This window comes from Macrosteles quadrilineatus, unplaced genomic scaffold (assembly GCF_028750875.1).
Source record: "Macrosteles quadrilineatus isolate MER2022 unplaced genomic scaffold, UCM_ALF_1.0 Scaffold_4__1_contigs__length_99947679, whole genome shotgun sequence".
NCBI classification, from domain to species: domain Eukaryota; kingdom Metazoa; phylum Arthropoda; class Insecta; order Hemiptera; family Cicadellidae; genus Macrosteles; species Macrosteles quadrilineatus.
The window spans coordinates 82,690,434-82,708,896 of NW_026542597.1; the positions used below are offsets into that span (position 1 = coordinate 82,690,434).

Consider the following 18,463-nt stretch of genomic DNA (forward strand, 5'->3'; position numbering starts at 1 on the left):
AGTCCTCGAGTCCTCAGTCGGTTACTTCAGGTGTTCGTGTGTGTGTCTCTGTGTGTTTATCTTTTGAAATGGTAAGTAGTATTGTTCTTGCTGGAACACTTTCTATAACTGTTTCCCATGAAAGTAGTTTTTGTGTCGAAAGTACATTATTGGTTAAACGTGGTTGTACATCTTGAAAATGGTGTGTTTATTTTCTTTTGTCAAAATTTACCAAGTGTAGTCAAACTAATGGAATACTCTCTGTAAAACACTAAAATAACTATGCTATTAAAGTATTTTTGTTGGTAAAGTGTTATTCTTGATCAAGAAAAACAATTTTGCGCCATCGTGTCATCTTCATATACGTAAACAACTTGCAATGGAATCTTTGGACAACTTTAGTAATAAGCTCAAATTGGTTGGAGGATGAAATAACACCACAGAGATACCGGGCATTGATAAGCATAATTTCATTTCTTACTTCCTTAAAATGTAAGAAACTGATGAAAACGCATTTTTGTAGGGATTGATTTGACTGGAGTAAAACGTTTTCCGTAAAAACGCCTTTTCCTTCTTATTTTGCCAAAATTTGAATTCAACAAAACAAAACGTCAAAAATGAAAACATTTAATTGTCGGATAGTATAATCTAAGAATGCAAACTGTAAAATTACCCTGAAAGTAAGGAAAACACAGTCTGTCGAAATACTCAACTGGTCATGAAAAATACCTGAAAATGCTGCATGGTAGGATAGGATGAAATGTACGTGAAATATCCGAAGTTAATAGTGCGGATGGAACGGATGGAACCTACACAATTCAACAATCAATGACTTTGCAGTTCTACATTTCCATTTAAGACAATCATACAAACCACTTGGAGGTTTATTAAATAATAGAACTTTGGCTGGATACAAAAACCGTGCTTTATCTCTAGAACAAACACACAATGGAATAATGGCTGTTCAGGGTTATGAAGAGGAGAAAATAACATTAGATGAAATTATAATGTCTTTGAAAACTGCTACAGTAGTACTTTTCTCGTTCTTGAGTAAAATCTAAAGCATGTTCTGATGCGTGTTTCGTAATAAGTTGCGTTTTTAACTGTATAAAAATTAGAAACATTTGTAATGCTCTTTATTTTTCGCCAAAATTTAAAATGCCAAAGACTAAGCTATTGTACATGGTTCTTTTTGTTGTGATTAGAGTGATAAGGTTGGAAAAATGGCCAAGAAACGAATAGTAACACATCAACACTCACTTCACATTAACAAAGCTTCCACTATTCAAAAAATCAGTGCCTAAACTATCTTAAATTGTCTTCAGCTGATCATTAAGGTTGGTAATTTGTAAGGGAGTACATTATTAGACTATAATTATCAATTGAGATGGGGACGCCACCTAGGTGCGTATTTTAACCCAAATAAGTGAAGGAGTAGAATGAAATGAGATGATCTGTGTAGCTTTGTTACTAGATCAGCTGTTTCATTGATCAGGAACAGCTGGGTCCACTTTCGAACCATAAAATGTCCAACCCATGAAAATACTGGCAATATGTTGGATTTCGATAGCTACTACTGTAACTATAATAAGTAAAAGATGGGAAGATATTATATGAGCATATTACAAATATGCTAGAATAAGATTATGTACTTAATAAAGTTATTACACCCCACATATCCGTAAGTATTGCATTGTCCATTCAGCCAAGTTTCTCACCAAGTTTCCAGCTGATCGTGCTAGGTTATCTCTAAATTTACAGTCCCTTCCATTCACAAGATACACTAATGTATTTTACGTGTTGTGACTCTCGCATAAATACAGAACAGTGAACTCCGTGTAAGTGCTTTGGAGAAACCTCTTGTTATATGGCGGAATATAGGTTTCCTACCTACATAAACTTACTATTTAAAACTCAAATATAGTAAACAAATTATGTTTTTGGTTTATTTTTAAATCAACTTTGTTGTCTTCCTTAATGACGTTTGCATAATGAAGGCCACCCAGCTTTTTTCAGATGACATGCAACCAATTTATTTACAAAGTATAATTGGTCTGGTTCAAGCTCAAGAACTTTTTGTGGAGAAACACTAACTTATGTGCAATGCTAGATTATAGATAATACAGTACATAAAAACATCTTTAAAATAATGTATTTCATTTCCTGACACAAACAGAAACTATGCACAGTTATATCGGAAGCTAAAGAACGTTCGAAGAGTTTTAACTCAAAATCGAGCTGTGGTTCAAGAACTTCAAAATCAATCTTTCCAAAACTTGACTCAGTTTGCTGTTTTTTGTATTTAAGAACCTTCTCGTTGGTAAACTACTACAAACAAAGTAACAAAATGTAAACAAATATCAAGTAACAGTAAAAGCTCCAATGTTATGTAAAATCCAGTATTACATTACATATCCACAGGATTAGTGGTTGTAATCTTGTATCAATGAATACTTAACCTAAATATGTTTTTACTGTGGCTTAGGAATTTTAATCTGTTTATGTTAAAAGTTAGCGCTAGCCTCAAGCGAGGATGTGATTGATATGTTTATTATTAGCTTCAAATAAGATAAGTTTTATGTAGGAAAGGTTTTGGGTTCAATACCTTGTCCATCGATTTACCATCCTTTTGAATCAGCTGAAGACAATTTTTAGGTGTTCCTTAACTCGGGTTGAAGTAGACCATTTATTTATTGCTAGGTCTACTTAATTTGTAACTTTTAAAGTACATTTACCTCATATGGGTATTATATACTGTATAGGGTGTTTTTGAACGCGACCCAAATAATATTATCATAGATTGATATTACTATACTACCGCGAGACAGAATGAAAAAAAAAACAGCTTATGTTGGTATCCCGGTTTCCTTTGCTTCACTGCCGATCAGCTGATATGTATTGTTGCTTAGATATCTATGAGTTAGTGTTATTGAGAATAATTTATTGTATTTAAGGCTCAACGTGGTATTCGCAAGCTCAAATAGTGTGTGTATTGTAGGTATACGTTTTTTTTTTGTTTTTTACAGATCCGATGATCCGATTTCCTTTGAATTTGGACAGTTCTGTGGATAGTCGATTATTATATATTAGAACCACACATGGAAACTTATCTTCTAACCTTAGCTTAAAACCAATGGTTTACTTTTTATGTACTGTTTAGCATGGGAAATCCCAAAGTTGAGTTTTATCCCAATCAGTTCCCAAAACACTTAGGGGCGGTTTGGGAGCTCGAGCCCAGCTAGTACGCGCCTAGTGTTGGACGCGCCTAACTTTAGTCCCCGGACCAGAAACCAGGCTTGGGAGCTCGCGCCTAAGTTGAAATGGTCGTAGATCAAGTATAGTCGCGCCTAAGTTGCAGCGCGGCTAGATGGACAGGGAATCGCGGGGAATTCAGGTTTTGACGTTGGCAACGGCCATTACAGAACCCGTTACCGTTGACAACAACAAAAGATGAACACTTTTTGAAGATGGATACAATTTTATCTTGGTATATCAATGGTGGCTAATTAGTAGACTATGGTGTATGGTTCTGCATTGTACCATTGCAAAAATGTAGTTTTGTAAGATCGTTGTTTTACATCCCAATGACTGAAGAACCGTAATTGTTTAAATTAAATTCTTTTAAGATCTAACTTTATTTTCACTTAACGATTTATAATTATTTAATCAGTTATCCTTAAGTACTACTAGTTGTCTTTTAAGTACTACACATTATAAATACGTACAGAGCAACATATGATTAACATCGGAAACTCGGTTTCATGCAATAAAAAGCTTCAACATCAAACAGTAATTTCCCAGTATAATATAGGGGTATTAACAAAAAAAAAAAAATAAATAAAAAGTAATAGCGGAGGTTATGATTGTGTGAAGCCAAGGTAAATGTAAAAAAAAATCTTTTAATACAGTACTTAGAAAAAATTGTTGTCAATTTAAAATCTTTTTTTACATGACACTCTTTTATCTAATTTTCCTAGGGAAGTATCTATTACCGTAGGTAGCACTTAGTTCCGGGACCGATAAACTTTTCCATTTTGATGTCCCTAGAGGCCAAAAACACTGTTCGTTCAAAATTTTATATATGTATTGCCTATATATAAATGTATTATATATACGTGATAACTTGAGTAATTTTTGTCTGATTTTGATAAAATTTGGCATGAAAGTGTTAGGCGCGATTCTCCTTAATGAGTTCGCGAACCAGCATGATCAGACCAAGGGAACCCGGAGTTGTATAGGATATATTTTTATGAAACTTGGCAAATTTATTTATTTTTTATAAAGCTGTTAATATTTTGTTAAAAACACACTTTATTACCCTCCCTGTAGCAGCATACCTACACCGTAGGTAGTTTCAGGTGCTTGTTAGACCTAAAGTTATTTAAATAAATTTAATTGAAAGCTCTATTAGGTTATTTGGAAATTCGCTTAGTCTGCAGGTTTTCTGTGGCGGGTTATTGATACACTATTTATATTTTCTTATACTCCAAATAATCTAGGTACTCCATTTTGATGTAACTAGCACTTGGTCAATGACACTGAACTCAGCTCTATCACAACGCAATTAAAAGATAACGATTATGACTGTGAGCTATTTGCAGTTTTTTATGTTTTGTTTACTATCTCTTTACTCTTTCGTAGGGGGTGAGTATGCATGTGGTTGCTAATTATTTCCTTACTTATATTTATAACTAGCTGTACCCGCGGGCTTTGCCCCGTTTAACTTCTTAATTTTCAAGATGAGCTCGTTCGCATGACTCAAACGCGAACGTCCTGGTTGAAGTGCGTTCGCTATGCTCACTCACCTTTAGGTTGGAGCTCGTTCGCTGCGCTCACTTGCCTTCAGGTTAGCTCGTTCGCTACGCTAACTCGCCTCCAGGTTGAAGTTCGTTCGCTACGCTCACTCACCTTTTGGTTGCAAATTAGCTGTTGTCATAAATTAAAAAAATAATAATAGTGCTGCACCCTGTTGGCAATCCTTGTAACTTTAAAGCTATTGAACATCATAGAACAGAACCAACTTGTTTAATTGAAACAGCTGATAAGATTCATTAATTCCTTTTAAATATGAAAAATCATAAGGTTGACATGGGAAACTCCAGAGCCACTGGGGCGGAGCCGGAGAGTCCGATCAGAATAAAAACAACTTAGTTTTCCTATTTAATGCCTAAAGAATCGGTGTACCAAATTTCAGCCTCCTAGGTAAATGGGAAGTGGGAGAATTAGTGATGAGTGAGTGAGTGAGTGTGTCAGTGAGGGCTTTGCCTTTTATATATTTAGATTAAGGTACGGGTGCTTATAGCCAAACTCTCAGTTGGAAGAAATTCTATTTAGGGTCCATATTTGTATTGCAGTTAACAGTAAAAACAAAAACCAAATAATCTTTCGTTAAATTTAGCTTTCTGCAAGATTTTCGTTTTATTTTGAACAACAGAAAACTAAAAAAAAAGTTTTATCAAATATACTTTGAGAGTAATGAAAATGTTCGGAATTTAATAACGAATTCCAATATAACATTCTTTTAGTTAATATGTAAACAATTAACTTGCTAATGAGCTAATACCGGCATGATGTCGACTTAGACCTGCCCCCTGGCAGGACTAAAGTTGGGGACTAAACTCACTGATTTTTATGACGAAAACATATCTCTTAGTCCCGAAATTGGTCTCCCAAACCCACCGAGACTATCTCTTAGGCTGGCGCCTAAGTCTACTTGACTCCCAAACCAACAATATTTTTAGGCGCGAGATTATCCCTGCACAAGTTAGGCGCGCGCCTTACTGATCCCGAGCTCACAAACCCGTTTTCGAGGCGGCAGCCTAAAATACCGGAAATACCCGGATTTAGTCGCGGACTAGCGCTAATACCGAGCTCCCAAACCGCCCCTTAACCTTCTAGATATGCAACAATGCAAATTAGCTGATTGACAATGAAATAAAGAAAACAGGGATACCAACATATGAGCTTGTTTAGTCGTTAAAAAGTGTGTTACAGTACTTGTTAAATGGGTATTCACCCATTTTATAAAATGGGGAGACTAATGGCGCTACTGGGCAGCATTTTAATCGAAACACGAATGAAAGTAGTGTGTGGGATGCGTAAGATACCTCAAAGGTGTGAGCTACCTTTGTTACTAAAGTCAGCTGTTTCTGACTTTTAGAACAATCCCAATAATCAATGATTGGTCAATACAATCAATGCACAATCAAAAAACCCAAATCTTTTTCAAGTTTTCATCACTTAAGCTTACTTAAACAAGTTTTACCATTGATTTTAGACCTAGTCATTTGATTTTTCACCTAAAACAATACAAACTGTAGTTAAATTATAAACAGACCGGAAGTAGCCGTGACGGCCTTGATTTCAACAATCGAAGTTGCATATCCGGGATTTCCCGGGTTTACGGTCGAAGGAGCACTGGTTCGCATTAGCCTAAATTGAGCGTCAGGTCATTAGTCTTAGGTTCCTGCGTTTATCCTTCATTTTATTGAATAAACTATAAAGGATGTCACTTTTAAAGCGGTATTCGTTGTATACCTAGATCCTGTATGGTTGTAGCCTTCTTGAAGGCTTCCTTAAATACACACGTTCTACTTGTTTATAATAGTCATGAAAATCGTTCGATTCTGATCAAATAATGTAACGAGCAAACACCATCAATATGAAAGAGTCCGCAAACCACCCTTAACTGATTCCGTGAATTTGGGTTTGAAGAGAGAGAATGTTGTCCCAAATCATAGAGGGAGTTAGATAGTTTTGGAATGTGTCTAAAAACCTCTTTGGATGATTTTAAGGTAATAAGTAGGATTTATTCTTTACCACTATTTATTTAAAATATTTATCGAAACAACCAGTATACACAAATATTTTTCGTCATTTTGCTGATGCTAGATAAAACTGTAAACATTGTGAAAAAGAGGTCCTAGAATATAGCCCTGTGTAACTCCGTAATTATGCTTACTGCAGTGAAAGTATAATGATGGTTTTTGGATTCTTTGTTTAAAATAAAAGGGTTTTTACCGTGAAATAAATATAAACAACACCTCAAATGTCAAGGTTATAACTTATTTTTGTCAATTAACTTTTTTGCAATTGAATTGTACAGGTATAAAATCATGAGCATGACATAACCTAGCTTGCATAAATGACCGAAATAGCTTTACCATAACAACTTGCACAACGCAAAGGCTCGTTGTGACACGAGCCTATATTAGGGTCAGTATTTCTGCACGGAGGAGCATGGAGGTATAATCAAAGGGGATTGAAGAGGATGCGCTATATTTGTCATAGGGGACATAATGTTGAATGTAATTATAAAACCATGAACCGTTGGTCTACGCTGTTGGTATGAATATTCCGTATACTGTATATGTTTTGTATACAATTTAGGCTATCGATTATCAATCATTAAGATGGGGACGCCACCTAGGTGCGTATTTTAACCCAAATATATATGTGTGAAGAATGAGTGTAGAATGGTGTGTGATGACCTGTGTAGCTTTGTTACTGACTAAGATCAGCGGTTTCATTAGTCAGGATTATTTATTTAAAGCCCAATGATCAGGAACAGTTGGGTCTAGTTTCGAACCATCAAAAAGCTACTGACTTTTCAGAAAAGTGTATTGCAATAAGAAATCGTTTACGATTGGCCTTGACCTTGAAGTTGTTGCAACTGATATTGTCTTGGTACAAAAAGATCAAATTTAGCATCAAAATGACTAATCAAAGCCGGTTATAGCAGCATTGTAATAAGAAATCGTTAAAGATTAACCTTGACCTTGAAGTTGTTGCAACTGATAAAACTTAAGTGACTGGTTCTACAAGTTTGCGACTGGTGCATGGTCGTTACTGACACAGATGTTACTAAACCGGTTATATGGCATTACTTATTTAATTACTCTAGAGATTAAGATACTTTTAAAATCGGCGAGCTGACATAACAATCGGGAAGTTACGATTACGAAGTATTAGTTAATTAAATGTCTATGATTGTACTGAATGAATTTTTACGAATATAAACTAGGATTTCGTTATGATGACTTCGAGGTTTTTTACTTTGCGTCAGAATGTCCCAAGAAGCGGTTAATGATAAGATAGAAGCGGTTTCAGCATTAGATAGTAAAATAGTATTTTCGTCCTTAAAATATTTTCTTTGCTTTAACCACGAACAGATTATTGTGCAAATTTACACCAGCCAGTGGATAGAAACGATTTTGTGTCGGGATTAAGTAAAAATACGCATTAAAATAAACACAACGGTTTAGTACAGTAGCTGAAACGTCATTTCCTTTTCTCGTCGATTCAATTGAGGGTTTGGTACAATCAGTAAATAGAGTAAGTATAAAAATATATCTATAAGCGGCGAGTATTAAATAAATTTCCACTTAGAACCTCTAGGCCGAACACCCAGTAACAGTACCGGTACTAGTTTAAATAACTGTTCAGGACATGATTGCTTAATTTTGTTCTTTGGGATTTGGATATTTATTATTTCATAGCAATAATTTCAAATGCCTTACAACAAAATGTATAACATAAATGTCTTGTCAGAATGGTATTTGAACAAATATATGTCTGTAGTCTGTATGAAGTTACCCGTTTCCTTTTAGGTTAGTTATATGAATTTTATTATTTTGCTCACAAGCATCCTTTAAAAGTGTTTAATAGTCGTGGTAAAATTACGACTTTAAGGCAAAGACAAGGTAAACACAAAACCATTCTGAAAACGAAATTGTTCTATTCCAAAACGTAATTTCCCTTAAATTTTATGATTACCGTCCCAACGATAAACTAGAAAAATAGTTCCAAGGTTTGCAAGAATGCAACAACTTTCCTGGTTACAAGCGCTGCTCAGTATCATCTTTACAGCGCATCTCTAGGCTGCGCAGTGCACGCGTGTTACGTCATCTGGTAAACCCATGTGGCCGCGGTGATAAAGGTTTGGAGAAGAAAGCGGCCACTTTCACTTCGCCCGCACGACACACGGGCTACATGGTAGGACGCCGCGCTTGCCTCATCATCGCCTCCACCTTCGTATGTTGTAACGCGGGTGCTGAGGTGAACGAAACCTGAACCACCAGGATCTTGACAATGAGGCCAGGACCTTGGTGTTTTCGCCGGTTAACTTGTGCAAGCAAACATTGATGTGTTTAAACATAGTTAGACCTTTCAGTAAGATTGGTGGAGTGACGGAGCACATTTGTAGACTTTTCATTATTGCCTTACACTTTTATTATCGGTATCTGAGGCTGTGAAGGGGACAAAATGTTCTAAAACTGCTCCAAGAGTTTACCCATTTCAGAAGATAGTCAAACAAAACGATCTATAAGGAATAAGGATATGTAGGCTACTTTGTATTCTCATCAATTGCCATGATAATAATGTTTTCCCTAAGTTAAAACAAATTTTCCATGTCTCCTGGTAAAAATGAGCGAGGAGCTAGGTAGTTTAAAGGTTATAGCTAAAGTGCTTGTTTGGTAATCAAAAGGTTGCCGGTTCCTGGTTGCAATCCAGAGAAAAGTGTGTAGCGTTTTGATGGTTCGAAACTGAACTCAGCTGTCGTAGATCATGGGCTTTCAATAAATGGTCCTGACTAATTAATATAACAGCTGATCTTAGTAACTACTTAAGGCATCACACCTTATTCTACACTCATCCTTCACTCATATTTGGGTTAAAATATGCACATAGGTGGTCCCCATCTTAAATGAATATGGTACTTTATGAAGTATCTTTGTATAGCTGGGGGGAGGGTTTGGTATATATCCACCTCACTAAGGCCAAGGGGAAGTCTCTAATTATTGAGTGAACATCCAATACAAGTATACAAGTACCAGGAGATGTTTTAATTTTAACCAATATACAATGTTTTATTTCAATATTATAGTCTATATGATGGAACCTGTCTTCAGTCAACCTGAGATCTGGTCAATGGTTTAAAGCCCAGCTCAGTGCAAGGCAGATGGATGGTCATCAGGTTCTATTATACAGACTATAATTCACATCCTGCTGCTGAGGCAGAGTGGTGCAGATGAAAATCAGAAGATCCCCTTTTCGACCTTGATAAAACTGACAGTAGCTTTTTGATCGTTCAAAACTACTCTACCTATATTGAGTTTTAAATAATGTCCTAACTAAGGAAACAGCTGATGTTATTCAACAACAAATCTACCATTCATCTCACTCGCCTCGATGTGTTCCTAAAAAAAACAAATACATGATTTGGTCACAAAAGATCCTGAAAAGTTTCACTTCACATGTCAACTTTTGGATTCTCTAAAACCTTTTCAAGCTGTTACCAAATAAAAACTTTTTAAAAATCTAACTCTCTGTTCACAGTTGGTGATAGCCGCGTGCCTAGTGGCACTTCCCCTGGTGAGGGGCCAATGCTTCTCCCCGGAAGACACTCCGGCTGGTTCCGCCCCAGCTCCATTATACACAGGCCAGCTGGACTTTGCTCTCTCGATGCTGCAGAGTCTCAACTCACTGGAGCCGCAAGCCAACTTATTCTTCTCCCCTCTGAGTGTCTACAGCACTCTGTTGTTGGCGTACTTCGTCAGCTCAAACCATACTGAAGGAAACCTGCACAAGGCGCTGTATCTGCCTGAGAACATGGTGAGTTGTTTGTGGGTTTTTGTAGCAGGTAGAACATACCTTCTTATAGATTCAGTGTATAACTTACAACCCCATAGATAATGTGTAAGTGGTGAGGATGCCCTTATGGGTTTTTCAGTAAATATCTTGACTCTTTTAATTGTATGCAATGTAAAACATAGTTCTCGGTTCCAAACCTGAAAAGCAAAACTTACTTTTTACTCTGTTTGCAAACTTTGCAGGCGTTTACCAACCACTCAAACTAAACTCAAAGTCCTTAAACATTGCCTAGATTTATCAGCCTCTTGGACAAGATAAAGCCCATTTGAAGGTAACCTGCAACAAGTGCAATGTTAGTGCGTTCTCATGTACATACTCTGTTTACTGTTAAGTTTATTAACTTAAGAACAAACAAGACTTAATAGAATGAAAAAAAACAGACACTAACAATTTCTTGGGAATAATTTCAAAACATTTTCATCATTGACAGACTTCAGGTATTACAGAATTGCATAGGGCTTTTCTTTTGAGTGTTCAACTCATCATTCAATTGGGAATTTTCTAAAACAAAGGACTACTTTAACACAACACTGAAAATTTTTATGATCATGGGCTGTGAATTGTTAGGTGTATCACAGACAAATCTGTGCATGTATTGGCACCATATCAAATGTAATATTGAAATATAATATTACTCATGGAGCGAGAACATTATTCTTCTGTTATATAGTGCATAAAAATTATCTAAATTTACAATAATACTCTGTACCCTTCTAAGTTACCATACTGGCATTTAAATTTTTGTGAAATGTATGCAAGACATGGCACATTTACTAACAAAACATAGCGACATTTGGGTTTCTCTAGCAAAGAGAAAGGATTTTTGGGTCAACCTTAGTATTAAATAGTGGGAATAAAAGGAAACCATGTTTGGAAAAATTGAAAAAAAAAACTACTCTGTGATGAACAGATTTGAGATTTTAACTATACAGTATTTGTAGAACATCAATACTTTTTTAGTAATTCCCTATAAATTCATTTCAACACACCAAATCCTAAAAAAAAAAAAAAATATTTATACTACACAGGACAACTAGAATTAATGTTCTTTTATGTTTAATTAGAATACAAATAACATTAAGAAGTAGGTAAATTAAAACCGGTAGAAACTTTTAAAGTTAATTTTTAAGTCCCTTGTGTATTGCAGATATAGATTAAAAATATATTTAATTGCGAAGTTCTTTGGTTGTTGTATGACTATTCGGCAATTTTCCAAGAACCTCAATCAATGAATGACCAGGATCGTATATGGTTGGCTGACCCCAATGTGGGACATTACTTGGCAGTGTTGGTAACCATGTAACATACAAGGTCAGCTGACACAAGTCACAACAATGGTGTCACCTGTTTTATGTGCAGTGTGACACTCATTATTGGCCTATAAAACTACAAATTTTAACAGCTGTAGGATATTTAATACCTTTATGGGTTTTATTTTGGATATATATTAAGTTATATGTTTAATGTATCAGTCTGCAATTTTTTCTTCATTACAAAACAGTACTAAAACAAAATATGAAATTCAATGCTGCTCGATAATTGTCATGAGATTTTGGGAAAACAGGAAACAAATAATCATGTGTTCATTGTAAAAGCAAACAAATTTCATGGAGTGAAGTATTTTCATAGAATAAATAACAAATAGTATCAACATGATTTGCTAAATGATGTATTTCTTGTCTGTTTATCATTAAGTTATTCCCTTCCAGCGATCAAAATATATCTATAAACAGTAGTGTATAAAAGTGGTTATGTTGACATGATATTAAAACTGGGTCACTGGAAAGATTGTATTTATCATAAAAATAAAAATAAACGAAACCAGGCAAGCATTAGCCTCCTGATAACCCAGCTAGAGTACTTGACTGGTTATCATGCTTGCCTAGCAATAAAGTCACTGGTTCGATCCTGAGAAAAGTGTGTAGCTTTCTGATGGTTCAAAACTGGACCCAGTTGATCTGATCATTATGGATTTTTTTTAATGGTCTTGTCCAAAAAAAAAAACAAAAAAAAAACAGCTGATCTTAGTCTTAGTCAGTGAACCTCACATATCTCTCTCACTTTACAAAATGTGTACAACAAATTCATTGCAATCAAAGTGAATAAGAGATTAAGTGACAATAATGGTGGATTTTATTGTTGCAGACCAAAGTGCAAGTTCTGGAAGCCTACAAAGCAGAATGGCTGCTGGACCAGATGAGGGCCATGAACAGTTCTGATAGTTATCAGCTGATTAATGCAAATCATCTGTTTGTGTCTCAGAACCTGGAAGTGAGGGAATGCATGCAGACACTGTTTCAGCAGGAGATGGAAAAGGTGGGTTTAGGCGTTCATTTTAGAATTCTGTAATTCTTGCACGTCTCTTTGTATTTTGTAACAAACATAGAGCTCTTTATCTATGCTTAAAAAGTCCCTCCGGGGACAAAATGTTGGGTTTTATTTGTCTTCTGTGTGTTCTATGGCCTTCATTTACTTTTTATGAGATAAACTAGCTGCTATCTCTTCATTCTACAATTCAAGATCCTTGCCTAGAGTCTTTCCTTGGAAAAACTAATGAGTAATAGAGGTTGGCTTGAGATGGACATGGTTGAATAAAAGTTCTTCAATAAATGATGATGTAAATGTACAGTTCTTAAACAATGATGACTACGCTGCCAAACATCACTTACTTCCTCAAAACAGAAATTAAATGTAAACTGAAACATTTGTTTGAACATTGTTCCAGTGGAAAATAAATATTCTTATATTTAAGTATGGTAAACAGTTTTTTGGGTTTTTCGTGCCAGAATGAACTCTCTTTCACATCCCGATAAACCTATTCTAACAAAAATCCCTACAACCTAGGCCCTCAATGTCTTAAATATATCCGCATCCTTAGTATCCAACATAAGTTTTGATGTGAGATAGTAACATGTTTAAAACTGGAAACGGCTTTCCTTGAATATTAGGTGTTCAATAAACGGTCTTGGCTACGCAACAGCTGATCTTTGTCAGTGTCACTGTCAACGCTGTACAGATTATCTCACTCCATTCTACACTAACTCCTCATACAGAATCAGCAGCTTTGTATATGTAAGAGTCTGTACTGCCCAAACAAATCTAATTGAATTTTAAATTTTAATTGGTGATTTCAGTTGGACTTTGAAGGTGACGTGAACACAGCAACAGACCATATCAACTCTTGGGTGTCAAACCACACTAGAGGTCATATTCAACAGCTGATTCCTGCTGGCCGCCTCAGCCCAACTGCCAAACTGGTCCTTGTAAGTAACCCATAGAGTATTTCATCTACAAGTAGTATTTCTTAGTTACTTTCAGGTAGCTCTTTGGGCCACATTTTGCAAAATCGCTTCTCAAAATAACCTTGACAATTAAAGGAGAGGTTCTCAAGGCTCCTAATATTCTATCAGGAATCAACAGCTGATGGCTTATTTAGTATTTATTATGAATGTTTGTTAAAATCAGCTGTCTTTAATTAAATGTGTATTGTCTTTCATGTAATTAAATGAACTAGTGTACATGTTGCTCGAAATCGAGCAATTGCAAAGAAGTACAGAAGTTATTTATAAACAAATAACTTGTTTAAAAACTAATAACAGTCATAATTTCTGATGATTTTAAAAGAGTCAACTAAAATATTATTGACTGATAAAAATACTCACAATTTTCATGACAGTCCTATTCCAGTTTAAAGGGTTAATTTTTAACAATCAATCTGCCCACGTACGGGAAAAGGTAAGCTTACAATTTAAGTCAACGTAAAAAGGCTATCAGCTTTTATAAAGTACCGTACCCAAGTTGTTTGGCCAATATGTAGACAATAAGGTGTATGCTACTTTAAACTCTACAGGATAGAGTTAGGCAAAAACTGGCAGAACTCTGAAATGGTGTTATTTATCATAGGCTTACTCATATGCAAAATCCTTAGAATAAAAATGCAATAACTAATCACCGATATCATTTAACACAAACCAACATCCAAAACTAAACACATTTTTAATACAACATAGATAATTTACACAATGACTGTTTTACATATGTTCTTCTTCACACTATTAATTTTTGCTTCGCAATGGGAAAAATCTGTTTCATAATCATTGAAATCGATTTATAATAAATAATCTATCATAAATTTTAAGATTAAATAAACCTACCACATAGTTGTTTTACATGGTGAAAGGAAAATACTTTTTTTTTGGATCAGCTGTCGGAATTTGTTAAATAGAGATTTGACAGTTCTAGTTGTTTACAATAAAATGTCAAAGCAAATGTAAACATTGTGAATTTTCTCATGCTTCCATGGAGACCAATTATTTAATATTTAATTTCTGACAACAGCTGGAGTTTCAAAACAATGTTTGTTTCCCATGTTAAATCTTATGGAGGAATACGAAACTTTAAAGGGCCCCAGGGCCTCACTCTCTAATTATTTACCTAAAAAGAAAGTTTCTTGCACAACTTCACGTTACGCTCTTTCCAATGACACCAAAAACATGCCAATCGGTTCAGTAGTTTCGGAGGAGTAATTGTCACAAAAATCGTGCTTGCGTATTAAATATATTTAATTTAATGTACAGACTTCTTTATTTTCATTCCACACTTTGAATAGAACATGTGATTGCAGTTTCTTCCATTTGTTTTGATTTTCTGTTTATATTTCGTTGTTATTTCGTCACCAGCATGGCAACTCATAATATCCATGTTAAATTTTTCAAAATTTTAAATTCATTTTTTGTGCTTATTTTTGAGCCTATTTTAATTTATAAAGGGATTCTGCACACCTACAGGAAAATAGCTTTCTAACAGTATGCGTAGATTTTCCCTACGATGCACACGAGCTGAGAAAAAAGGTTTTAAAGAAACATGCTTGCCTATTAATATATAGATGTTAAATTTTTCAAAATTTTAAATTCATTTTTTGTGCTTATTTTTGAGCCTATTTTAATTTATAAAGGGATTCTGCACACCTACAGGAAAATAGCTTTCTAACAGTATGCGTAGATTTTCCCTACGATGCACACGAGCTGAGAAAAAAGGTTTTAAAGAAACATGCTTGCCTATTAATATATAGATAGATAAGAAAGCAAGGGGATTCTATTCCCTACAATGTGGAGCGATAAAGAAGGACCTTAGAGGAGTCCAGGAGTCTCTTAAAAAACTATTTGTTCCACAGTTTATTTACCTTTGTAATCTTTTTTCAAAATATTCATATTTTCCGTTTTAGGCAAATGCTGCCTACTTCAAGGGCTTGTGGAAGTCAAGGTTTCTTCCGGCTAAGTCGAAAAAGGAAACATTCTTCATCAGCAGCACAGAGAAATCTCTAGTTACCATGATGAGGCAGAAGGGAACTTTCAATCATTGTGAGTACACCAGTACAGTGAACCTGTTTTGAATATCATAGCGTGGTTCGGTTTCATAAAATATTTCTTGATGTTTGATACAAAAAAGAGTATTGATACAAGGAAGTTCTTGATTTGTGTATTTCCCTTGCAGTTTTTTTTTTCTGTAAGGGAAACGGTTCAATCTCTGGACTTGCAACATTCTAATATGGTTTTTTAGCGAATTTCCCTATAGGGAAGTAGCTATTACCGTAGGTGGCACGGTAAGACCTAGACCCGGGACCGATTTACTTTTTCATTTTGATGTCCCCAGAGGCCACAAACACTATTCGTTCAAATTTTTATATATGTATATATATATATATATATATAGACTTATATATATATATATATATATATACGTCCGTGAACGCGATAACTTGAGTAATTTTTGTCCGATTTTGATGAAATTTGGTTTAAAGGTGTAAAGCGGGATAAACTTGAATGAGTTCGCAAACCAGCACGATCGGACCATGGGAACGGGGCTTTACGGGGGGTTTTATGGGGTAAAAATTGGTTTTTCTCACTTTTGACTCTCAAAACACAAAATTTCCCAATTTCTCTTTAGACCTTTTTAAAGAGCTTAAAAAAACAAATAATTTGGTATATAAAAGTATTTTTGTTCGAATATTAGTAACGGAGAAAATTAAAAAAATTGTAAATTTAAAATTCCCATGTTATTCTTATGGAGAAAATTGTCAAATGTTGTAGTTTGCTTGTTTATGAATATATTTTGATCAAACTTGGCAAATTTATTTATTTTGTACTAAGCTATCAATATTTTACTCAAAAACACACTTTATTAGTTTCCTTGTAGCAGCAAACCTAGGTACTCATTAAACCTAATGTTATTAAAATATATTTAACTGAAAATCAATTCAGACAAATGGAAATTTGCTTAGTCGGCAGGTTTGCTGCAGCGGGGGTATTTAACTTAATAAGACTTTCTCAGTTTTACACTACAGTACCTGTTTTTCCAAACATTTTTCTTTCAAAAGAATAGCAGACAAATTTTAGTATTAAATAGTTGTGAACAGAAACAAACTAGTGGTTGAAGAACATTGCAGTGATTGGGGGGCATGGGGGTGGCCACTCCCCAACCTTTAAAGAAGTAAATCAATAAATTAATGTAATTTTTATTCATTATATCACTTCATGGCTTTTGGGTGGTTTTCGCCCCCCTACTTCTAGTAGTCAATTGCTACAACTGTTTAAAGGAACTGTTTCATTAATACATCTTCCAAACCTACACGTGGATAGTTTTTACAATGATTTTAACTTGTCAACACTATATCCCAATATGTTAATCATTAGTCTTCATTCCTCAACAACTCTTGTTCTATTACAGTGGTCTCAGAAGCGCTAGGGGCTCACGTTCTACAACTGCCGTACAAAGGCAGCGCCATCAGCATGTTTGTGTTCCTACCGCCATATGCTGCGCCGCGCGGCGTTGCCAACATCCTGCGCCGTCTCACGCCTCACAACCTGCGCGAGATACTCTCCGAAGACGCTATGGTGCCTCGCGAGGTCGAAGTTGGAATGCCAAAGTTCAGTGTGGAAAGCTCACTCGAGCTTGTACCGGTGAGTAGATTTTTTAAAACTAGGTTATTGCTGGTGAAAAAATTTTACCAAAGGGTTGAACCTTCCATAGAAAAACTAATTCATTTTCTCAAAGCCAAGGTTCATTTATTGCTTGCAAAGATATGTAAATTTTATTAAAACTTCCATGTTACATTGAATAATCTATAGTTTCTACAATATAATTTCAAAACTTACCTAACCTTTTTTGCCTGGAACTCATCCTGCTGGTTTAGCTTTGTAAAGGAGGGAACATTATCTTGGAGCTGGAGGGAGGGCTGTAGGAAACAATGCTTGGAGGAGCAAGGGAACAGAATATTCTCTACCTGTATATTATTAAGCTCAGGCTCAATAGAATATTGTTTCTGGAAACCCTACTTTCTTTGTAAAGTTAACCATTAACTGAAGTTTAGCTACATAGTAGTTTAGTAACTTAGTTTAGCTAAGTATTAACTTTGTAAAGTTAATAGGGATGGAGGATAAACCCAATATGGGGCCAGAAGTAGAGGCAAAAAATATATTTCAAGTTTTTTATCTGAGCTCATTAGGCTCAAGATCTGTAGAAAGGATTTGTTTCTGGAATCCTTTTGGATGGACAACTTAACTTGTAGCTACAGAATGAGCTCCAGAAAACCATCCTAATCCAGTAATAGGGATTAGGGACACAAAACATCACTACCTAAATTAACATCACTACCTAAATTACCTAAATATAACTAGCTATATAGAAAATCATTTCTGGAATATTTTCACTAGTCAAATTTGTAACGTAATTATGGCTGGAGAGGGAGGCTAGGAGTCAATCTAGGGCTATAAGCTCCTCACATAACATCTTAAGTTCTTTACCCTGCTGATCATCATGCCCAAAGCAATTC

General features: G+C 35.2%; 1 protein-coding gene across 1 annotated transcript in view; it reads left to right on the forward strand.

Moving 5' to 3' along the window:
• The window catches only part of LOC128993388 (serine protease inhibitor 88Ea-like), a 20,247-nt gene continuing 1,784 nt past the window's right edge, over nt 1–18,463 (forward strand). Inside the window, exons 1-6 of the mRNA XM_054417263.1 lie at nt 1–71; nt 10,318–10,593; nt 12,778–12,948; nt 13,767–13,895; nt 15,857–15,992; nt 17,359–17,591. Coding sequence (XP_054273238.1) covers nt 69–71; nt 10,318–10,593; nt 12,778–12,948; nt 13,767–13,895; nt 15,857–15,992; nt 17,359–17,591 — 948 coding nt within the window. The 5' untranslated portion in view covers nt 1–68. The remainder of the gene's footprint in view (nt 72–10,317; nt 10,594–12,777; nt 12,949–13,766; nt 13,896–15,856; nt 15,993–17,358; nt 17,592–18,463) is intronic.